Here is a 24,951-nt window from a genome sequence, read left to right as displayed (position 1 = left end):
ACTAGAGGACATAGGTTTAAGGTGAGATGAGAAAGATTTAATAGGAACCTAAGGGGTAACTTTTATCACTCTGGGAATAATGGTTATGTAGAATGAACTGCCTGAGGAGGCGGTTGAGGCATGTACATGGACAGAAAAAGTTGAGAGGGATATGGTCCAAAAGCAAGAAAATGGTCCAAGCCTAGATGGGGCATCTTGATCGGCATGGCGGAGTTGTGCAGAATGGGCCTGTTTCCGTGTTGTACGACTCTAAGTGTGGTGAGCCGTTATGGCATCCGACCCACTGTATGACGCTCGCCTGTTGCTTACCTGCATGCTTCTCAATGTATCTACTGTTTCCACCTGGGGCAACACTTTGATGGAGTGGCCCTGCCATGTTTTCCAGGAATCCTCTTGCGCTTTGATGAGGAGTAGGTAGGCTACGTCCACTGATTCATCACATTCATTCGAACATTCCTTGCCAGCCGTTGCGCTCAGTAGTTGGAGTATCTGAGACTTGCGCTCTGTGAGGTCACAAGCAACAAAGATATGGAGGTCCTCCAGACCGGGAATGAGAACCTGAGAGAGAAAGGTATGCCACATCAGTTAGGTTCATCATTTCACGTACCTAGGTACAGTGAAAAGCTTTGTTTTACAGACTATCCAAACAGATCAGTTAACATTATATATAAATACAATCAAGTCAAACTCAAGTACAATATATAGAGCAACGGGAAGATACAGAGAGCAGAATATAGTACTCAGCATTGTAGAGCATCAGTTCCACAGACAAAATCCAATGTCCACAAGAGGGTCGAGGTGAATCGGACAGTACTCTAGCTTATGGGAGGACCGTTCACAAGCCTGATAACAGACGGGAAGAATCTGCTCCTGGGTCTGGTGGTACCCACTTTCAAGCTTCTGTATCTTCTGCCGGACAGGAGTAGGGAAGAGGAGGAATAACTAGGATGGGAAAGATCATTGATTGTGTTGGCTACTTTTCCGAGGCTGTGTGAAGTGTAGATAGAGTTAATAGGGGGATTCTGGACTGGGCTACATCTACAACGCTCTGCAATTTCTTGCGCTCTTGGGCAGAGCTGTTCCCTAACCAAGTTGTGATGCAACCCAACCGTACGCTTTCAGTTGTGCATCTGTCAAAGTCTGTAAGATTCATTGGAGACGTGTCGAATTTCCTCCATCTCCTCGGGAAGTAGTGATATATAATCTTACTCTTACCAGTTCCCCATCAGTCAAATAAAAACCAGATTCGAAGTGGGGTAGGCGGTTTAGAGCAAAATTAAAGAGAAATGTCTTCGCACTGATGGTGGTAAACCTTTGGAATTATTTTCCCCAGTTCATTTAAAATAAGAGATTGATGGGAAAGTTCATAAGGTTTATTTAATACAATTTTACGGGTAAAGTGGATGGATCCTCCAATCGGAATAATTGTGTATAATTAAAGGATAGTTATTTTATTTCCAGCTAAAAATCTGTCTTCTTTGGGATTAGATACTGGCATTGTTTTTGTCAGCTGGCACAGTGGTCTGAAATTGGGCACATCTTAACAAATGGTGGTGAAGGCCCACCCCTCACCAATTACTCTCCTGTATATCGGCGAGACCAAGTACAGGCTCGGCGATCGTTTCGTTGAACACCTCCGCTCGGTCTGCTTAAACCTACCTGATCTCCAGGTTGCTCAACACTTTAACTCCCCCTCCCATTCCCACACTTACCTTTCTGTCCTGGGCCTCCTCCATTGTCTGAGTGAGGCCCAGCGCAAATTGGAGGAACAGCACCTCATATTTCGCTTGGGTAGCTTGCACCCCAGTGGTATGAACATGGACCTCTAACTTCAAGTAGCCCTTGCTTTCCCTCTCTCTTCATCGCCTCCCCCTTCCCAGTTCTCCCACCAGTCTTACTTTCCGACTACATTTTATCTCAATACCGTCCACTCTCCTGACATCAGTCTGAAGAATCTCGAGCTGAAACATCACCCATTCCTTCTCTCCAGAGATGCTGCCTGTCCCACTGAGTTACTCCAGCATTTTGTCTACCTTCGAATTAAACCAGCATCTGCAGTTCTTTCCTACATATCTCACCAATTACTGTTCCTCTTACGAGTTTTCTGTCTGACCCACGGCAGAGATTTTGTACCAGTGCCAAAGAATGCCTCTCCAGCTTGTTTGAATGACTATCGACCAGTGGCACTCACCTCGGTTGTCATGAAATGCTTCGAGAGACTAATCAAGAAGCACATCTGTGCCCTCCTTCCTCGCAACATGGACCCACTACAGTTCGCATACCGTCCGAACAGATCCACGGATGATGCGGTCTCCCAGGTTCTCTCTCTCATCTGGACAGCCAGAAGGGGGGCTATGTGAGGATGCTGTTCATTGACTAGTTCAGCTTTCAATACCATAGTCCCCACCAGACTGGCTGAGAAGCTGCTGGAACTGGGGCTTAACACTCCTGTGTGCCTAGGTCCTGGACTTTCTCACCGCCAGGCCCCAAGTGGTCAGGATGGGGGAATACACATCTAGCCCCCTCACCCTGAACATAGGATCCTCCCAGGGTTGCGTCCTTAGCCCCCTACTGTACTCCCTGTACACACATGACTGTGTGGCCAGGTTCAGCTCAAACTCCATCATCAAGTTTGCTGATGAAACTGTGGTGGTGGGCCGGATCTCCGACAACGATGAGAAGGCCTACCGGGAGGAGGTGGCTGATCTGGCACTCTGGTGTCAGGACAATAGCCTCCTCTTGAATGTAAAAAAAACTAAGGAGCTGATTGTGGACTTTAGAAGGGCTCTACATCCAAGGACGTACACGCCACTGGAAATAAATGGGTCTACTGTGGATAGGGTGAGCAGTTTTAAATACCTGGGAGTCCACATCAAAGAGGATCTGACATGGATAACGCACATTGCCGCACTGGTGGGTAAGGCAAAGCAGTGCCTTTACCACCTTAGACAGCTGAGGAAATTCAGAATGTCTCTGAGGATCCTTCAATGCTTCTACTCTGGGGCTGTAGAGAGCATCCTGTCCGGCAACATCACAGTCTGGTTTGGGAACAGCTCTACCCAGGACAGGAAGGCCCTGCAGAAAGTAGTGCGTTCAGCAGAACGCACCATGGGAACTACACTCGCTCCCCTGCAGGACCTATACATCAGGAGGTGCAGATCGAGAGCAAGCAAGATTATGAGGGACCCCTGCCACCCCAGCAACGGACTGTTCCAGCTGCTATGGTCAGGCAAACGCCTCCGCTGTCATGTTGTGAAATCGGAGAGGATGAGACGGAGTTTCTTCCCACAGGCCATCAGGACTATTAACTATTATAACTCCAGGGACTACATTTTTCTTTTCTGTATTAACTTTAATTTATATGCTGTAATTGTAATTATTTTTTTGCACAATCCGCAGGCATTGCCACTTTCACTTCACTGCACATCGTGTATGTGTATGTGACAAATAAACTTGACTTGACTTGAGATTGCTGCAGGGCCTAGCATTTATTATTTCACATGTAACACAAGGCCACATAACCATAATTTGTTAAGTCAAAAACTACATCAGTATCTAATCCCAAAGCATAAAGAATTTTAGCTTGAAATAAAACGACTTCCCTTGAATTACATACAGCTTATTGATTAAGGTTACCTCCATCCACTTTACCCGTAACATCATGTTAAACCTTGAGAACGTTTCAAAACACAGCATGTCTAGATATGTTGCAAGTTTCACTTTCAACCTTTGTTATAAGTCTTGTAACAGAGCAATTTTCTATGATTTGCAGTCCACAATCTCTTCTCACGCTGCAGAGCTGACATCTACTTCTCTAATTGTGGAGTCTCTTTGTTGGAGTCCTTTCTTCATATTTCTTTTGTGTGTGTCTTTCATTTTGCCTCGTCTCCACCAATCACCCCGTGCAAATGCAGACTTTCCTGCTCTCTCCAAACGCTGCACGCTCCAAGCGTTGTGGGATTCACTCACCAAGTCAGTGAGGCCGGTTGGAGGCCAGTCTTCCCACGCTTGCTCGCTCTCCCATCATCCCTATTTCTGTAATGTTCTCCCACACACTGTTTCCGATCATTTCTAATTTCCGAATAATTCAGGTTATAAACAGTTCTCAGAAACTAAACCCTGAGGTAACCTGGGGGCTGCCTGTACAGTAGTCCCACTGAACCAACTTTTACCTTAGGCAAAAAAAGACAATGTGCTGGAGTAACTCAGGATCAGGCAGCATCTCTGGAGAGCATGGATAGGGTGATGTTTCGAGTTGGGACCCTTCTTCAGACTGATTGTAGGGGGGAGGAAGGGGAGGGGTGGGACAGAGCATGGCTGGTAATTGGTGAGGGGGGTTCTTGATAGGCAGATAGACAAAGGCTAGAGATGACAAAACAGAAGGTGTGAATCAAATGCATTGAAGAGTTGCGAATTGTTAAGCTAGAGGAAGGAATGTAGGTGGAGGGAAAGGGGGAGAAGAGAAATAGAGCCCTTGCACGGCAGGCAAAGTCACGACCCCTGACCTGTACTGTTGTCTCGCAACGCCTTCTGGGGGGCAAGCGGTGTACTGCAGGCAAGCACTGCAGTACAGCAGGACTGTCTTCGGTCCCAGCAGCCGTTGAATTGTTGCAGTTCTTTGCCAGAATTTTGCTAGAATTCTGCCAGAGACTCTGAAGCCAAAATCGCCACTAAACTTGCAACACCTCAGTCCCAACCAAAAATCTTTATGAATGGCACCACATAAATACAGTGCTTAATCATATCAGGCAGCTTAACTGTCGTTTCCCTGCATGTCATAAATGTGCCTTGACTTGTGTCTGTGGCCGATACCAGTGCATGAAGTGAAGTCTCTCTGGCCACGGATGGCAGATCAGTTCCCCACTCATTACAATACAATGGTTGACATCGGAGTTTGGAAGCCGCTTCCCCTTGAGGTGACGCTGAGGACACATCAGATACAAAATGCTGGAGTAACTCAGCGGGACAGGCGGAATCTCTGGAGAGAGGGAATGGGTGACGTTTTGGGTCCGGATCCATCTCGACCCGAGGCGTCACCCATTCCTTCTCTCCAGAGATGCTGCCTGTCCCGCTGAGTAACTCCAGCTTTTTGTGTCTATCTTCAGTTTACACAGTTCCTCCCTATATATTGTGGAGGACAACATGTTCTAAGCTTCCAATTCCCTGCAAATTCAAAGATGGCAAGACACGAGAGGGAAGAGGTCAGACAGGCTCTGGACCTGGCCGTCTTGCTCCAAGACACGCCGTGTAATTATGGCGTTGATGGGTTGTGGACATTAAGTGGGACATCCATCCAGAGTCATAGCATGTATTGGCTGGGCTCCTTCTGGCGACTCAGCCCAGAGTCGCTGTAGTGTATCCAGCTCTGGAAGGGCATTGGCAGCCCAGAGGGAGTGTAAACCCGAGGTATTTTGAACAGGAGCCAAAATGTTCCACATCTTGTACTGCAGATAGTCGTTTGTTTTTGCGTGGCAGTTAAGCTCTCTGCTCTCTCGCGTCTTCGTTTACAGTGGCGCTCTCTGCTCTCTCGCGTCTTCGTTTACAATGTGACGCTCTCTGCCCTCTCGCGTCTCCGTTTACAGTGGCGCCGTTTCCAATGTGATGACCGCGGTGCCGATAAAGTATTAAAATCATCGTGATGAAAAATGCAGTGTAAACCTGACACCTGGTGACCCACGGCACACTACACAGCTGGGGTGTGGGGGGGGGTGTGGGGGGGGTGGGATATAAGCGAGGAGGAGCTCTAATGAACTCTGAAGGCTCGCTGTACAATAAGTGTTCAGCGTATCAGATGCCTGACCCGCGGAGTTACTTCAGCTTTTTGTGTCTCATCTTCGGTTGAAGCCAGCATCTGCAGTTCCTCCCTACACAAGCGTTCAGCGTTGTCAGTGTGGCACCGCTGGACTGATTCAAAGCCGGCTTGTAACGCGCAGTCATCTCATTCATCCTTCTCTGCAATCAATTCCCGGGCACATCCTGTTGCTAACTCAGTGCATTCTCCTTCTCTCTTGTCGGAGAGAGGAGAACTTCTTCAAAGTAGACTTATCTTGAGGAGATTTTGCAGTGAAACGGACAAAATGTGTAGGAAAGAAGTGCAGATGCTGGTTTAAAATCGAAGGTAGACAAAATGCTGGAGTAACTCAGCAGGACGTACATGTCGCGTGTGTGGCGAGTGTATGTCGGAAGCGTGCTTGCCCCCCAGAACGCTTGAGCGACTCCGTGCGTCACGTTCTTTGACCTTATGTGCAAGGACTATCTAGGTGCATGTCCAGAAATAGGCGGGGAGGGGGTGAGGGGGATTGTTACAGGTTATCTAAAATCGGCAAATTCAATGTTCATACCATTGGGTTATAAGCTACCCAAGCGGAATATGAGGTGCTGCTCCCTCAGTTTGCGTATGGCCTCACTCTGGCAATGGAGGCGGCCCAGGAAACTACCTAATGTACTTGTGTTGGGCATGAGTGTACTAGTATTTGATTTGATTGACTAGATAGTACACAAAAACAAAAGCTTTTCGCTGTACCTCAGATGATAATATATCAATATCGATTAAAACTAGGGAACAAAATCCCTTTTCCCCGCCGAGTTCAGAGCAAGATACTACTTCAACTGAATATGCTGACATATGGAATACATATTCAGTGTGGTTAATGATAGACATTTAAAATAAAAAACCTACCTTGACATATTTTTTTGTTTTAAGAGCTTCTAAAAAATCTGGAATAGGAGCCAACAAAGTAAATTCAGCTGCTATTTCTAGGTCCTAAATCAAAAGAAAAACAAATTTTAATTTTGAAAAATATTCTTTCCGACTGACAGTAATGCAACAATTTATTAAACTGCATTTATACATGTTTACACTATTCTCATAAATGCCCATACATACATTACCTTTCTCAGCATTTTAGCAAAACCCAGAGCCTTGGATGCTCTCTCCCGAGCTTCGTGAAAGAGCTCTTTTAATGCACGACTGGTCTCTATAATGGACCTCCTGTGAAGACAGTTACATCAACACATTCACCTCTCTGGAAAGAATCCCACACAAAACAATAGTCAGGAAAAAAGGAAATATATCCATTATTAATACTTTTCCAATATTTGAGTTTCAATGATAAGAAAATAGGGGGGAAAAAACTTCCAGAGGCAATCAAATAAGCACGGGCAGCTTCGATTAACATGGCTTAATGTTCTCTTCACCATTTAAAAAAAAAGAGAAACATACATACCCCAAATTTAAGGTGGAGTCGCAGGTAGCTAGGGTGGTCAAAAAGGCATTTGGCACATTGGCCTTCATCAGTCATTGAGTATAGAAGTTGGGAGGTCATGTTGCAGTTGTATAAGACGTTGGTGAGGCCGCATTTAAAGTATTGTGTTAGAGGAAAGATGTTGTCAAGCTGGAAAGGGTAGAGAAGATTTACAAGGATGTTGCCAGGGCTAGAATGTCTGACCCTTGAGTAAGCTGGGACTCTATTCCTTCGAGCGCTGCAGGATGAGGGGTGATCTTATTGAGGTGTATAAAATCATGAGCGGAATAGATCAGGTAGATGCACAGTGTCTCTTGCCCAGAGTAGGTGAATCGAGGACCAGAGGACATAGGTTTAAGGTGAAGGGGAAAAGATTTAATAGGAATCTGAAGGATAACTTTTTCACACAAAGGGTGATGGGTGCGTGGAACAAGCTGCCAGAGGAGGTAGTTGAGACAGGGACTATCCCAACATTTAAGAAACAGTTAGACAAGTAGATCGATAGGACAGGTTTGGAGGGGTATGGACCAAACGCAGGCAGATGGGACTAGTGTAGCTGGGACATGTTGCCCGGTGTGGGCAAGTTGGGCCGAAGGAGCTGTTTCCACAATGTAACACTCTATAACTCTATGCAGGTCCAACTAACTATTCTTCCCTTTCTTCCCTCTACCCAATTTAAATTTTAGGACGTCGCTCCTTCGGTTGTCACCAATGATGTTCATAATCGGGCAAAGGAAAAGAACATTTAGGTAGTTTGCCCATCATTTATTACTCCAACCAAATTCCATGAAGTTGATGGGCCAATTAGCAGGTTTTCATTTTAGAGATACACCATGGAGACAGGCCCTTCAGCTCAATGACTCCACGCTGACCATCAATTAACCCATACAGTCGCAGAGAATATGCAAGCTCCACACAGGCAGTAACCGAAGTCGGGATCAAACAGTGTCTGGTACTGTGAGGCAGCAGCAATATCAGCTGCGCCACTGTGCCACACATTGGTGACATTTATCAATCTGGATCCTCAATTCTGAAATAGCGTTACAGTTTTTTGTCTAGATGATACATAGGTATATTTGGAATGATGTCAGGTGAAAATTAAACAATAATACTTGTCATAGGTATTGGTTAAATTTGTAATAATGTAAAAACGAGGAACTGCAGATGTTGGTTAGTATACAATAGGACACAAAGTACTTTCCAAAGAAGGGTCCCAACCCAAAATGTCACCTATCCATGTTCTCCAGAGATGCTGTCTGACTTGATGAGTTACTCGGCCACTGTGTGTCCTTTTTTGGAATCATTTAACCTGGGAAATTGCTAGCACTAAGACACCAAAAATAAAGAATTCAAATGTTTTGCTCCAACTAAAAAGTTCTGGCGACGTTCGAAAAGACAAGCCTGCTTTAAAACTTTTAGAGTGTAGGAGCAGAGGTAGGCTGCAGAATATCACTAGTTTCCCTCTCCCCTGACTCTCAATCTGAAGAATGATCACGACCCAAAACATCACCCATTCCTTCTCTCCATAGATGCTGCCTGACCCACTGAGTTACTCCAGCATTTTGTATCTGTCTTCGGTGTAAATCAGCATCTGCAGTTCCTTCCTACACAGACACTTTTAAATATTTCACGATTCACAGAAGAGACTACAGCCACATCGCTGGCAAGACACGTTCATTAGACTGTTTTCAATGGTCATGGTAATACTTGCAGTACCTGATTTCATCGGATGCTGTACTGTCATCAGCACTCGCCCACAATTCGTCACAGCTTTCCGGGAGACCGGAATCCAAGAACTCTCCCGTAGACTTCAGCAGCATTCCAGCTATGTCACTGAAGAGAGAGTGTAAATTAAAATTAACCATTTGTTCAGTACAATATGCAGCCATGCCAAAGTTCTAATTAGAGCTTCACACACAGAATAATTCCTGCATGGAGGTGCTAGCTAACACTGCTAACGACAATTTGTTACTCTCGGAACCTTGCTCCAGTCATTGATTGTGGATCCCAGCACCAATCCTCGCACCTTTCTGTTCTCACGCTCCCGACCCTAAACTATTGAATCCTATCTTCACTTTTTTGTCCATTGACCTGGCCTGTATATTATCCCCAATCCACATGCGCTAATGTTGTTTATTAACTGCCTTGCTAAGGGTTTCTCAAAGTCCAAATATCCTGATCCCTGCTTCTCCCTAATTTACAGGCAGTCCTCTGGTTACAGCAGAGCTCCGACCCAAGAACTGTTTGTAACCCAAATTATTGGTGAGTGAGAAAGGACAAGAAACAGTGTGTGGGAGACGGCCGCAGAAACAGGCGTGACAGGAGAGTGAGCTGGTGCGGGAAGAGTGGCCGCCAGCCCACCTCACTGACTTGGTGAATGAGCGAGTTTGTTTTAGTATTAGTTTTAGTTACACTAGCACTATCCTACATACTAGGGACAATTCCAATTATTTTACCAAAGCCAATTAACTTACAAACCTGGGTTTTTATTCACAAAATGCTGGAGTAACTCAGCAGGTCAGGCAGCATCTCGGGAGAGAAGGAATGGGTGACGTTTCGGGTCTCTCGGGAGAGAAGGAATGGGTGACGTTTCGCTACAACTTACAAACCTGAATGTCTTTGGAATGAGGGAGGAAACCGGGGAAAACCCATGCGACCACAGGGAGAACATACAAAGCCTGTACAGAACAAGGAGGAGCCAGCGCTGCCGTCGCAGCTGCGGCTTGCCTGCAGTCCGTCTGTCTTTTGTGTTTTTTGTTGTTTTTGTATGAGTTGTAGTTTTAATATGGTGTAGTGTTTGTATGTTATGTGGGTGGGGGGGGGGGGGTGGGAGGGAACGGGAACTGTAAAAAATTCTCTCTCCGTTCCCGTTGCGGCCTACCATCGGCCTTGCACCTGGGACCGGCGGGCTCCACCTACCATCGGCCATGCACCTGGGACCACCTGGGGGTCTGGTTCGCAGAGCCCGCGGCCCGGACTCATCACCTGCGGCGCTGGCCGCCTTCAGATGCTGCGGGAGCGGCTGCGATTCGTCTCCGGAGGCTCCGGCGCGGGCCGCGTGGTCGTCGGAAGCCCGCAGGCCCCTGGGTGGGGGCCGACATCGGGAGCTCCGGCAGCGGCAGAGGCAGCGTGTTCGCCCGCCCCGAGTCGCGGGGCTTGGGTCGGCCCGCCGTGGACCTTTCACCGTCCGGCGCGGCCTGAAATAGCCCGTGGACCTTTCACCTCCGGCGCGGCGCTCCAACGTCGAGAGCCCCGACCGCCCCGACGTGGCAACTACAACAGCCTGACCTCGGGAGAAGACGGCAGGGAAGAGAAAATACATTTTGGCCTTCCATCACAGTGAGAAGGGACTGGAGGAGACTCACTGTGATGGGTGTTTCTTTTGTTTGGTGTTAGTTTGTGATTGTATGTGTTATTGCATTTTTATTGATTATTCTTATTGGTCTTAATGTTTCAACTGCGGGTAATGTTTCATTTCACTACACATTTATGTGTATGTGACAAATAAACGACTATTGACTATTGACTATTGACACTACCCATAGTCAGGATCATACCTGGATCTCTGGCGCTGCAAGGCAGTAACTCTACCACTGTGCAGAGAGAGTCTGCTCAGCGCTCCCGGCTCTGCCCAGTTCCTGAATGTTGTAGCTCGGCGTTGGGGGGGGAAAGAAGACACGTGGAAATACCCTTTTGCCACCTGACAGAAGATACCTGCAAGCATGCAGCAGTCGGCAGATCCCCCACCCCCTATACTACAGCCACACTGCTGCTCAAGCCACTAATTCCCGCTGAAAATCTTGCCTCCACCCTGGCTGCATGTTCAGGCACCGACTCCACTGGCCAACTCCAAATTTCCTGGTTTGTCTCACTGACTCCCCTGTGAAGCTCGACTGTGAAGGTTAGGGGAGCTAAACTTGTTTCAAACAATTGTTTCAAAATCCATCGGAAAATGTTTGTAAAGTAAAAATTCATAGGCCTGTGCTCCTATAAAGCAGATACTGCCTATATTCTGCAAGTTCAAATCTCACAAAAGTAGATTTATCGAAAATTATTACATCTTTGTAAAATCCATGCTATTCTACCAATACCAATAAATATCATCCAAATGCCCTTTCATCACTTTCTTAATAGGTTCTAGCTTAGGCAGAGTACATTGAGGAGATTCCAAAGAACTTTTATATGAATATTAGGGGAAAAATGATAAACCAGGGAAAAAATTGAGCCCTTGAAGGACCGAAGTGCACATCAATCTTTGGAGCCACAGGAGATGGGCAAGGCCCTCAATGAACATTTCTCGTCTATTTTTAATGATTTTTAAGCTGGAAAAAAATGCTGATTCTTTGGCATATAACTGGTACTCCTGCTGCCTCACAGTACCAGAAACCTAGGTGTTGTCTGTGTGGAGTTTGCACATTCTCCCTATGACTGCATGGGTTTCCTCTGCATGCTCTGGCTTCCTCCCACATCCCAAAGACGTGTATGTTTGTATGTTAATTTGTCCTCTGTAAATTATCCCTGCAGGTTAAATTGCCCCTCAGTGTGTAGGGAGTGGATGAGAAGATGATATAACATAGAACTAGTGTGAACGGATAATCGATGGTCAGCCTGCACTCAGTGGGCCGAAGGGCCGATTTCCATGCTGCATCTCGAAAACTATAACACTAAACATAGAAAATAGGCGCAGGAGGAGGCCATTTGGCCCTTCGAGCCAGGAATATTTCAGATGAATAAAAATGGAACTTGATCCCTTCATTTAGTAAAATAAATCCAAATGAAGTTAACTTCATTCATTTTTGAATGCACAGATCCTACCAAAAGAGCTTTCCAGCTTGAGCCTCTCCTCCTCGTATGCAAGGGGTTATTTCTTTGGTAAAATTCCATTCTATTTCTAGAAGGTTCTTCAGACTGTTCGAGGCCCGAGGTAAATGCTGTAACATCTGAATCCAGCTCCGCATGTAATCAAAATAAACCTGGAATTCACAGGACCATATACATAGCTTTGTTAAAAAAAAAGCATTATTTTGCAAACTTATTTCAATGCATATATTAACAATTTGTCCAAGCAGTATCCACATCACAGCCTCCTTCTCCTAGTACTATACATAGTAACATATTTGCTGCAATGAGTTTGCAGAGTCTATGCTGCAATATTGCTATGGCTCCATAACCGATAAGAGAAAGCTTCAGAAATAAAATGGTTTATATGATAATTATCAAGATACTAAGATAAATTGTACAAGATATTGGTGAGACCACATTTGGAGTATTGTGTTCAGTTTTGATCACCTTGCTATAGGAAAGATGCTGTTAAGCTGAAAAAAGTGCAGATATTTACGAAGATGTTGACAGCACTTCAGGGCCTCAGCTATAGGGCGAGATTGGGTAGGTTAGGACTTTCTTGGCTTGCAGGGAGGTGAGGGGTGATCATAAAGAGGTGCATGAGATCGAGATGAATAGATAGGTTAAATGCACAAGGTAGGGGAATTAAGAACCAGAGGTTTAAAGTGAGAGGGGGAAGATTTAATTGGAATCTGAGGGGCAACTTTTTTCCACACAGGCATTGGTGGGTGTATGGAACTAGCTGCCAGAAGGTAAGTTGAGGCAGGTACGATAGCAACATTTAGAAGGCATTTGGACAGGCACATGGATTGGAAAGGTTTAGAGGAATATGAGTCGAACTCAGGCAGGTGGGACTAATGGATGGAGTATCTTGGTAGGCAAAGGCAAGTTGGGCCAAAGGGCCTATAGCCATGTTGTGTGACTCTGTGACTCTATAAATGGAAAATATCGAGGGAAAAATTATCCAAATCTGGGAGACAGGGATTAGTTCAAACCCAAGTTCAATCCATAACCCAAGTTATCAGTTATAGAGCGAATCAGGTCACCTAACAGAACAATAGCCTGCATTTATTTTGCACCTCCAATGTCACAATGCCACAGAACATAGAACAGCACAGCCCATTGTGCCAAACATGGTGCCAAGTTAAACTAATCTCATCTGCCTGAACATGATCATATCCCTCCATTCCCTGCAGATCCATGTGCCTATCTAAAAGCATCTTAGATGTCATCAGGATATTAAAGTAGGTAAGTAAAAACCTTTTTAGCAAGTTGAGTTTAAAGAAGTAGAGGTTTTTGAAGGAAATCCAAAGCTTAAGGGTCCTGATAGCAGCGGGAATGACAGCTTCTGGTGCATAAGTTAAATTGGAACAGTTGGAGATATGCAAGATTCTAAGGGCACCCAGGGCAGAGGAGCTCGCCTCGTGGCGCCACGGGAGAAGAATGAGGAGGAGATAAGACTTTGCCTTCCATCACAGTGAGGGTATGCCTAGAGCAATCACTGTGATGGCTGTTTTGTGTAAAAAATTGTATCTGTGTGTCTTGTGCTTTTTGATGTCTGCTGCCGGACCCTGACGTGAGAGGACGCTGGCGTTGAGTATTCGCCGCTTTTCCGTCAGGATAGTTTGTCTGTTTGTCTTTATGTTAAATGTATTTGTAAAGCGCTTTGAGCATGTGATAAGGCGCTATATAAAATAAATATATTATTATTATTATTATTAGGGTTAGTAGCAAGGACATGCAGAAAAAAATCAGAATCTGCAGCAGAGTCTTGGATGCAGTTAGGTTTATGCAGGATAAAAGGTGAGTGGAGAAGGCCAGATGAACTCTGCTGGACCCTGTGCTGTTGCAGGACTTTGACCCGAAGCATCAACCCTTTCTTTCTACCCACTGATGCTACTCGACCCATTATGTTTCTCCAGAGGATGTTTGGTTGCTAGTGAATCACATTAGCCTTTCAAATGCATAACTTGAACAGAAAGATACACATTTAATTAAAAAACTGACAGGAGACAGCAGTTTGACAGTGTGAAAACATTGACAATCAGCCTCAAGATGCTTATTTGCACTATTGGCTCATAATATACAGATATTAAACTGAATCAGATGCGTTCCTCGTTTCTGTCATATAAAGCACTTTCATGCATGATTAAAGCATTAAATATTTTGTATAGTATGTCAGCTTCAGATTCAAGAGAAAAGCTATAAAATGCAGGTTTTAAGTAGTCATGTGAATTTAAAATAGAAGAAATAGAAGCTGAAGTCAGATCATAAAACAATGGATCTTTGCTTCAAATAAAGTACATTGTTCTGGAGTAACGCAGTGGGCCAGGCAGCACCTTGGGAGGGTGAGGACAAGCAATGTTCAGGTTGCGACCCTACTTCACATCATTGCCTCAGGTCCAATTCCTTGCCTAGTGCCAAAAATCTATGTCAGATGCTGCAGGGGTATTTCACTGATGCAATCCCAAGCTCACAGAAAGAATAAACAACTTCTGTGGTGAATCTGTGGAATTCATCGCCACAGACGGTGGTGGAAGCAGAAAATGATAGGTTCATGATTAGTAAGGGAGTCAAAGGTTACGGCGAGAAGGCAGGAGAATGGGGTCGTGAGGGAAAAATAGTTCGGCCATGATCAAATGGCTGAGTAGACTCGGTAGGTCAAATGGCCTAATACTGCTCCTGTGTCTTATAGTCTCACCTTTTGTCTTTAAATAGGCGGTGCCTTTGTTCTAATATCCCTGCCTTGTTCTAGATTCATCTCTAGGTAACCACAGATAACCTCCCCAACTCCACACAAATTCACGCACAACTAAAGAAACATCCTTGGTACTCGGGTACAACCTGGGAAGAAATCGTTAATCATTACAACACTCACCATCAACATTTTATGTAGATCTTCCTCAAATTCATCAATATTGCTGTCAACCTTCTGCTGCTTCTGGAATTCGTCCATTATCCTGTGCAACATGAACTGATAATACTGCTTCATGAGCAGGCCACCCTTCAGCACTTCTTTGCATTCTCTGACCAGCTGCAATGCAAAGAACCGTTGAAATAAAGTGTTTACTGGCAGAATAGACAACTGCATATGCTGGTTTAAAGCGAAGATAGACACGAAAAGCTGGAGTAACTCAGCGGGACAGGCAGCATCTTTGGAGAGAAGGAATTGGTGTCGTTTCAAGTCGAGATCCTTCTCCAGATTGGTTAGGGAAAAGGGAAACGAGAGATATAGACAGTGATGTGGAGAGATAAAGAACAATGAATGAAAGATATGCAAAAAAAGTTACGGTGATAAAGGAAACAGGCCATTGTTAGCTGTTTGTAAGCTGAAAAGAAAAGCTAGTACGACTTGGGTGGTGGAGGGATAGAGAGCGAGGGAATGCCAGGGCTACCTGAAGTGAGAGAAATCAGTATTCATGCCACTGGGCTGTAAGCTGCCCAAGCGAAATGTGAGATGCTGTTACTTCAATTTGCGTTTAGCCTCACTCTGTCAATGGATGAGACCGAGAACATAAAGGTCTGTGTAGGAATGGGAAGGAGAATTAAAGTGTCCAGCAACCGGGAGATCAGGAAGGTTCAGGCGGGCTGAGCGAAGGTGTTCCGTGAAATGATCACCCAGTCTGCGTTTGGTCTCACTGATGTATAAGAATCCATATCTTGAACAACGGATACAGTAGATGGGGTTGGAGGAGGTGCAAGTGAACCTCTTCCTAACCTGAAAGAACTGTCAGGATCCCTGGATAGAGTCGAGGGAGGAGGTGTAGGACAGGTGTTGCATCTTCTGCAGTTACAGGGGAAGGTACTTGGGGAGGGGGAGGTTTGGGTGCGGGGATGAGTTAACCAGGGAGTTGCAGAGGGAACAGTCTCAGCGGAAGGCGGAAAGGAGTGGAGATGGGAAAAGGTAGCTAGTGGTGGGATCCCATTCGTGGTGGCGGATATTTCGGAGGATTATGTGTTGTATGCGTTGGCTGATGGGGTGGAAGGAAAGGACTAGGGGGACTCTATCTCTGTTGCGACCAGGGGCAGGGGGAGCAAGGGCGGTGCTGCAGGGTACCGAGGAGACATGAATGAGGGTCTCATCTGTGATGGGAGAGGGGAACCCCTGTTCCATAAAGAATGAGGACATCTCGGATGCCTTAGTAGGGAACACATCATCTTGGGCGCAGATGCAGCATAGACGGAGGAATTGGGAGTAGGGGATAGAGCCTTTGCAGGAAGTAGGGTGGGAAGAAGTGTAGTCGAGATGGTTGTGGGAGTCAGTGGGTTTGTAATAGACGTCAGTCAATAGTCTATTTCCTGTGATGGAGACTGTGAGATCAAGAAAGGGGAGGGAGGTGTCGGAGATGGTCCATGTAAATTTGAGTACAGGATGAAAATTGGTGGTGAAGTTGATGTGGATATGTCTTTACTGGAACACAATATCCAAAAGAGGGCCAAGAAAATGAGTGCAAATATGCATTGATTTTTTTAAAACATTAAAGTATCAAAAATGCTCTTTTGTAAAAGGATCCCGACCTGAAACGCCACCTACCGATGTTTCCAGAGATGCTGCTTGACCCACTGAGTTTAGTTTAGAATTTAGAGTTACAGCGTAGAAACAGGCCCTTCGGCCCACCAAGTCCGCTCCGGTCAGCGATCGCCGTACAGTAGCACTATCCTATACACTAGGGACAATTTACAATCTTTACCAAAGTCAATTAATCTACAAACCTGCTCGTCTTTGGAGTGTGGGAGGAAACTGGAGGAAACCCATGCAGTCACAGGGAGAACGTACAAACTCCGAACAGACAGCACCCGTGTGTGGGATCGAACACAGGTCTCTGGCGCTGTAAGGCAGCAACTCTACCGGTGTGCCACCATGCCGCTCCAAAGCTACTCCAGCAGTTTGTGTCTTTTTCTATAAACTGGCACCTGTAGTTCCTTGCTTCTCCATTCTGAATCAGTTTATTCCAGTCAGGTTGGTGGTAGGACATTAGCCTTGATGTCTCTGCATAAAATGTCCATCATTCATCACTAAAATATGGTTCCTAGCAGCTGCGTGAATGTTAAGTATCTGTCTAAATGCCCCTTAAGCATAATGGCTCTATCTGATTTCATCATCTCTTTGGCAGCGTCTTCCAGTTATCTCACACACTCTCTCTGTAAAAAAAAAATCTGATCTCTTAGATCCCCTACTTCTCACCTTAAAACCATGCCCAGTTTTCGATACCACTACCATGACTGAACCCAGACACGTACAAGTTGATGCTGGGCATGTACCTCAATGGGTATTAGGAAGGAAGAGAAACTCAACGGGTCAGGCAGCATCTCTGAAGAAACAAGGAACTACAGATGCTGGTTTACACAAAAGGACACAAAGTGCTGGAGTAACTCAGCGGGTCAGGCAGCATCTCTGGAAAATATGAACAGGCGATGCCTCAGGTCGGGACTTTGTGTTCTTCAGCAAGTCTGGAGAACATGGATAGGTGACATTTCAAGCTGGGACTCTTCTTCAGACATGTTTTAGGAAGTCTTTATTTAAACCAAACCGCATCTAACACATTACTGATGCTCCATTATATCTATGTAATTACCACCTGACAAATAAAAAACAAAAAAATGGATATTTCCAAAACCACTGGCTTTGATGTAATCTCATGGTTCTTTTGCTGGAAGTATCCAATCTCCCGTCAGACGGAATTTCTTTCTAAATGTTTGCAGTAATATCTAACCTGGATACATAAATATAATGTACAGGATCTCATTGATTTCTAAAAAAGGAGAACGTTATTTAGTTTAGTTCAGTATTTACAACAGGAAAACAGGCCCTTCGGCCCAACAAGTCCACACTGACCAGCGGCCATCCATACACTAGCTCAATGTCCTACACACTATGGGCAATTTACAGAAGCCAATTAATTAGAGTTTAAATTAATTACGATAATCAATCTATTGAATGTTATGCATAGGCAATTTATTCCTTTAGCCAATCTTAAGCTTCACACAGGTCCTCAGTTTTCAACTAATCAAATAATTTAAGGGAAATTTTGAGTGAATAATCATTTAATTTTATGGGCCTACACATTGAGATATTTTTTCTTACGATCAGCTTAATTTTGTGTCACATACATCATAGTGCAATGAAATTCCTTGTTCAAAGGAAGCCCACCGAGTAAATAGTATACAGACAGCAATAATAACAATAAATACGGTGAGTACAAAACAGCAGAATGATGCAAGATTATGGTACAAAATATGAATAGTGCAAAAGAATATTAAAGCACAATAATGGAATGATTGAATGATGTAAGAATGTGTGGCAACTCCTCAGGGAATGGGGTGTGTAGGAGATGTTTGGTTCAGGAGTCGGATAGCAGTGGGAAAGGAACTGTTCTTAAGACTGGAAATCTGGGCTTTTAGACTTCTGCAACTTCTCCCAGAAGATAGAAAAGTAAAAAGGAAGTGGCCACATCTTCCATTCTTCTTGATGCAATGGACTGGATGGAAGGAAGTGCCGAGCCTGGGATGGACTGGGCTGTGTTCACCACACTCTGCAGGTTCAGGCGGTCAAGCGCAAAGCAGTTGCCAAACCAAGCTGACATGCATCATGTCAGAATACATAGGTCAATCAGTCTGAAGAAGGTTCCAACCCAAAACATTACCTATCCATGTTCTCCAGGCATGCTGACTGACTAGTCGAGTTACTCCAGCACTACAGTTCCTTGTTTCTACATGAACTTACATTAATTATCTGCTCAGAAAAGTGAAAGTCATGCATAAAATTCTCATCTTTTGCTCTATGATTCAACAAACTTGAAGGTCGAGTCGCAAGGAGATAAGGTGGTTAAAAAGGCTTTTGGCACATTGATCGTCATCAGTCAGTATTGAGTATAGAAGTTGGGAGGTCATGTTGCTGTTCTTAGACGTTGGTGAGATCGCATTTAGTGTATTGTGTTCAGTTCTGGGCACCATGTTATAGGATATTGTCAAGCTTGAATGAGTTCAGAGAGGATTTACGAGGCTGTTGCCAGGACTAGAGGGTCTGAGCTAAAGGGAGAGGTTGAGTAGGCTGGGTCTCTATTCCTTGGAGTGCAGGAGGATGAGGGGTGATCTTATAGTGTATAAAATCACGAGAGGAATAAATCAGGTAGATGCACAGAATCTCTTGCCCAGAGTAGGGGAATCGAGGACCAGAGGACATAGGTTCAAGGTGAAGGGGAAAAGAATCTGAGGAGTAACTTTTTCACACAAAAGGTGGTGGGTGTATGGAACAAACTGCCAAAGGATGTAGTTGAGGCTGGGACTATCCCAATGTTTAAGAAACAGTTAGACAGGTACATGGATAGGACAGGTTTGGAGGGATATGGACCAAGCGCAGCCAGGTGGGACTAGTGTAGCTGGGACATGTCGGCTGGTGTGGGCAAGTTGAGCCTGTTTCTACATTACATCACTCTATGACAAACTTTGACAAGCCTGTTATGCTACTGCAAAGACGACTTTTGTTGCTCTGTTGTCAGTGCATATGACTATTAAACCCTCTGGCCTCTGGACAGTTGGCCGCCCACCTGTTTAATGCTCAGCAGCGAGGGCTCTCCAGCAGGTCTCTGCTCCAGCCTCAGCTTCAAGCACTCATGAATCACATTGAGGAGAACCCGGCACAAGACCAAGTATGCAGGCTGGAATGATGGGAGCTCCATGGCCTCCAACTGTTCCCACGACACACTGCTGCCTTTCTGCTTTGTGCAGGAAGATGTGTGGGACAATACAGGCAGGTAATCGTGGCAACTCAAGGGCTCTGGAACAGCAAAGAACTGAAACACAAACAAAAAACATTGTTCATTTAATACTGAATTCTCCAATTTTAGATAACCTCTAACAAACCCCCCACCCCCATTCCCCTTTCTTTCTCCCCTCCCCTGTGCCCCACTTATTTCTCCCCACCCCTACTTTCCTTCCTCTGGCTTCACAATTAGCAAATCTTCCTCTGTCAATCAAATCAAATCAGTTTTCTTTTGAGGTCACCACTGTCACAGAAACCTATCTTGATTCACACCACATAATATCAAGAAACAGCTGAGAGCACAGGATGCAGGAAGAGCCTTGGGACCAGTCAACATGCCAACTGGAGACCTAAACTGCAGAACAAGTAACTGCTCCAGCACATCCAATCCAAAACAAAACAAAAAAGTGCTGGAAACATTCAGCAGAGTCAGACCTCATCTGTGTGAAGAGAATCAGTCAACATTTCCGATCCGATTTTGCGGTCTACTGAATATCAATACATAGGGTATAGGCTATGGACTAGTGCAGATGGGCATCTTGGTCAGCATGACCAAGTTAGGCCAAAGGCCCCGTTTTCATGCTCTGAATCTACGACTCAGCGCAGTGGTACAGCAGTAGAGTTGCTGCATTACCGTGCCAGAGACTTAGGTTCGATCCTGACTGCGCCTGCTGTCCGTACGGAGTTTGTACATTCACCCTGTGACCGCGTAGGTTTTCAACAGGTGCTCTGGTTTCCACCCACAATCTAAAGAAGTACTGGTTTGCAGGTTAATCGGTAAAAATTGTAAATTGCCCCTAGTGTGTCGGATAGTGTTAGTGTATGAGGTGATCGTTGCTCGGCGCGGATTCAGTGGGACGAAGGGCTTGTTTCCACGCTGTATCTCTAAACTAAAACTAAAGACTCCTATTAATACCCCTAAACATTTTTAAAGATGTTTCTCAGTAATATAACAACTTTTCCAGTGCACCTAGTGGCTTTTAAACAAAAGCTGCCAAGTTTTAAGGGAGCATGGGAACTGGGCCTCCAGTACACTGGATATTGAACACTCAGGGCACATGAACAACTGGATTACCCATATTTTACCACAGGTGGCAAACAAAATGCAAGATTTGCTCCCATTAAGTGCCCATGGAGTTATTGCACGAAATGAACCCGCAACTTGCAAGGACGGAGAGGCCAACAATTTTTTTTTGAGGAAGGTGGCGATGAAAGATTTGAAGGCAAGACGGAATATTATCCGAGAAAGTATTGAAAACATTGGTGAGCGTGGGAGTCAACAAAAATGCATAGTCGGCAGTTCAAGGAGGAGAGGCAACTTGAGAAGGTGGTAGGAGATGACAAAGTGAAGACACCAGTTCTCCTGCAGCAGGTAGAACCTTGGTGGTCCGACAACTTGGGGCAAAGATGGACACGGTGAAACTTCAAGCTGATGACAACACTAGACAACACTAGTTTTTAAATAGAAATATCTCAAGATCCTTGGCAAAGTGATTGCAGGAAGTTGCTATATCCTGCCAGTGTTTATCTTCAAGATATTGCTTTTGGTTTCCATAAACAGCTTGGTGTGCTGAACATAAATCTACCCAATTTATCTCAAATGATGCATGATAGAAGATAGAACAGGCCCTTCAGACCACATTGTCTGTGCCAAACATGTTGCCAAGACCAACTCTTGACATAATCCATTTCCCTCCATTCCCATGTATTTATCCAAAAGTCTCATAAACGCCACTATCATGACTGCCTCCACCCCCACTCCCTGCAGCCCTGCAGTGCGTTCCAGGCACTCACCATTCTCCGAGTGAAACAAAAACTTGTCCCACACATCATCTTTAAACTTTGCCCATCTCACCTTAAAGCTAGGCCCTCTATTTGATACTTCCATTCTGGGAAATTATACTGGCATTCGTCCCACAAATCTGATACTTTTAAACACTCAAAATAATGGCAATCCTGGAAATTGGAACTCTTCCAACTTCCACTGTAGCATATCGTGTTAAACAGACCTGAACTTTGACACAGTTATGAAACAAATAAGCAGGATTGTGCTTGCTTTTGTGGTTTTACAAGTACAGGTGATACTGCTATAGCGCACATTTTCCATAACACAAACTGGATATAACACGACTGGTGAATTAGATATCACCATTTGTATTAGTTAGAATGTAATTTCGATCAGGAACATATGAACCACATAAAAGTTATTTTGAAAATTAACAAGCAGAACAAAAAACTTGTATTGAAACAGTATAAGGGGAAAAAACCAGTTTGCTCGCAGTAATCAGACTACCTTAACCGTGGGCGGCCAGTGAATTTGACATGCCATCACTTCCATACATGTGCAATGATACTCGATTTAAACAATGTAACATGCAGCCTTTAGTATCTTTAGCTTGTAGTAACTAAAATAAACTTGTTGCTTTTTAAAAGACCTTTATTTTTGCTGGAAATATAACTGTCATTGTGAGTCTGAGACTCTCTAACCTTCAACCCCTTTTTCCGCCATTGACACAATGGTCGCTGTAATGCAATTTTCTGTAACACATGGTGTCTAGGGAACGCAACCTGTACCCCAAGCCCATATTCCTCTAAACCTTTTGCCATCCATGTACCTGCCGGAGTCTTTTAAACCAGTTCATCCAGCATCTTGCTCTTTACTCAACATTCCAGCATCTGCAGTTCCCTGTATCTCCTGATGTACATCCTCTAATGCGGCATCCTTCAAATGCCCAAAGCCAAGGTATTCCCTACCCCTACCCCTAAATGTCCCTCTCCTCCTTTTGAGGAACTCCTTAAAACTATCTTTGATCACCCTAACACAGTGTTTCTCAACCTTTTTACCTTTGCGGAACCCTTGAAATAATTTTCATGTCTCAGGGAACCCCTAAACATTTGTCACGGACAGCTCCTGTCGACTGACCACTAAAGGCCGTTTCACACTAGCGCCATATGGACATCGCTAAATATATTCCCTATGATTATTATACTTTTAAATGGCATAACAGGTTGAAGTCTTTATTATAATACCCAAGAATTTTCCAAGAATATGCCGTACGTGTACAATAAAATTACGAGGGGGGTGAGGCCGGCGAGATACCGGCCTGCAAAGCCGGCCAAGGAAAGCAGCTATGGGAATACATGTGCTGGCTCCAGCTAGGCTGGAGTTCCAGAGCCCCGGCCGCAGGTTGCAATTTCAACCCAAAGATTGGCCATGGAAGTCCCGATGAGGTCGAGATTGGCTGCCTTGCCCAGCCTAGATGTCACATTTTCGGGGAGACTTCCAGGGCGGGGGTATTTCTCGCGGCACCCCTAGCGACCTCTAGCGGCTGAATTGACAAATTGGCCATGGAAGTCCCAATGAGGTCGAGATTGGCTGCCTTGCCCAGCCTAGGTGCCACATTTTCGGGGAGACTTCCAGGGCGGGGGGGGGGGGGGAAGAGTGTTTGATCATCATAAATACTGACAACCAAACAATGACATACTTATTTGCAGCAGAGTAAAAGGCCATAGAAACACAATACTATATATTAAGGGCGGCACGGTAGCGCAGCCGTAGAGTTGCTGCTTTACAGCGAAATGCAGCGCCGGAGACTCAGGTTCGATCCTGACTACGGGTGCTGTACTGTAAGGAGTTTGTACGTTCTCCCCGTGACCTGCGTGGGTTTTCTCCGAGATCTTCGGTTTCCTCCCACACTCCAAAGACGTACAGGTATGTAGGTTAATTGGCTGGGTAAATGTTAAAATTGTCCTTAGTGGGTGTAGGATAGTGTTAATGTGCGGGGATCACTGGGGCGGCACGGACTTGGTGGGCCGAAAAGGCCTGTTTCCGGCTGTATATATATGATATGATATGATATGATATAAACAAATGGAAAATTCTGCAATAACAGAATACATTTTGTCTGAAACATTGGAGGTTGAGAGGAGATTTGAGTGAAGTATATAAAATTATGAGAGATGCAGATAAGGTAGATAGGCAGAACCTTTTTCCCAGGGTAGAAATGTCCATCACTAGAGCATAGCTTTAAGGTGAGATGGGGGAAGGTTTAATGGAGATGTGGAAGGGCATGTTCTTTTACACCAAAGTGTGGTGGGGGCCTAGAACGCATTGCCAGTGGTAGTGGTGGAGGCAGATACAATTGTGGAATTTAAGAGGCTTTTAGATTGGCACATGAAGTGCAGGGAATAGAGGGATGTGGATCATGTGCAGGCAGATGAGATCATGTTCGGCACAAATATTGCAGGCTGATGGGCCCGTTCCTGTACCGTACTGTTCTGTGTTCTATGTAAAAGGCCTTGGAATAAGTAAAAAGATGTGAAACACTCTTTCACATGAAGTAGCTGAGAATAAAAGCAGAGATACATTAAAGTGGGGGTTTACAAAGAGAAGTGCAGGAGATGTCTATAGAGTTAATAGACATAAAGTGACGGCTTATGCAGAACATGCATGCCATGGGGAGGGAGTATCTGCTGTAGCTGGTTTCTGTGCTGGAAATATCTTAATGATAGATTTCAATAAGCATTTAAAATATGGCAACAATGATGAAAAACGTCTTTTTTAATTGGCATTTTTAAGACTGGCTCGGGAAACGAGAGATGTAGATGATGTAGAGAGATAAGAACAATGAATAAAAGATATGCAAAAAAGTAACGATGATAAAGGAAACAGGCCATTGTAGGCTGTTTGTTGGGTGGAAACGAGAGCCTAGTGCGACTTGGGTTGGGGAGGGATAGAGAGAGAGGGAATGCCGGGGCTACCTGCAGTTAGAGAAATCACTTTTCATACCACTGGGCTATAAGCCGCCCAAGCGAAATATGAGATGCTGTTCCTCCAATTTGTGTTTAGCCTCACTCTGACAAAGGAGGAGACCTAGGACAGAAAGGTCTGTGTGGGAATGGGAAGGAGAATTAAAGTGTTTAGAACCCGGGAGATCAGGTAGGTTCAGGCGGTCTGAGCGAAGGTGTTCAGCGGAATGATGGCCCAGTCTACGTTTGGTAGAAGCTTCATGTCAAGAGTATTTAATTGTCAGTTAGGAGTGAGAACAGACAAAAGAATGTAAGAGTTGTGAAATGTAGTAAACCACTGTGCAGGATAAAAGT

The 24,951-nt window shown here is 44.9% G+C and overlaps 1 protein-coding gene across 8 annotated transcripts in view; it reads right to left on the bottom strand.

The window, feature by feature from the left end:
• Positions 1–24,951, bottom strand: part of map3k4 (mitogen-activated protein kinase kinase kinase 4) — a 116,197-nt gene that overhangs the window by 36,711 nt on the left and 54,535 nt on the right. For 7 of the 8 annotated variants that reach the window (XM_078405198.1, XM_078405199.1, XM_078405202.1 and 4 more), the window contains 7 exons: positions 19,634–19,879; positions 14,965–15,120; positions 12,060–12,217; positions 8,961–9,077; positions 6,892–6,991; positions 6,680–6,763; positions 310–558 (listed from right to left, as the gene is read on the bottom strand). In XM_078405198.1, coding sequence (XP_078261324.1) covers positions 310–558; positions 6,680–6,763; positions 6,892–6,991; positions 8,961–9,077; positions 12,060–12,217; positions 14,965–15,120; positions 19,634–19,879 — 1,110 coding nt within the window. The remainder of the gene's footprint in view (positions 1–309; positions 559–6,679; positions 6,764–6,891; positions 6,992–8,960; positions 9,078–12,059; positions 12,218–14,964; positions 15,121–19,633; positions 19,880–24,951) is intronic. The other variant, XM_078405203.1, reaches the window with a different exon arrangement.

The sequence above is a fragment of the Rhinoraja longicauda genome, chromosome 9 (genome assembly GCF_053455715.1).
Source record: "Rhinoraja longicauda isolate Sanriku21f chromosome 9, sRhiLon1.1, whole genome shotgun sequence".
Classification (NCBI taxonomy): Eukaryota; Metazoa; Chordata; class Chondrichthyes; order Rajiformes; family Arhynchobatidae; genus Rhinoraja; species Rhinoraja longicauda.
The sequence above is the reverse complement of the archived record's forward strand: the minus strand, read 5'-3'. Positions and strand labels throughout refer to the sequence as shown.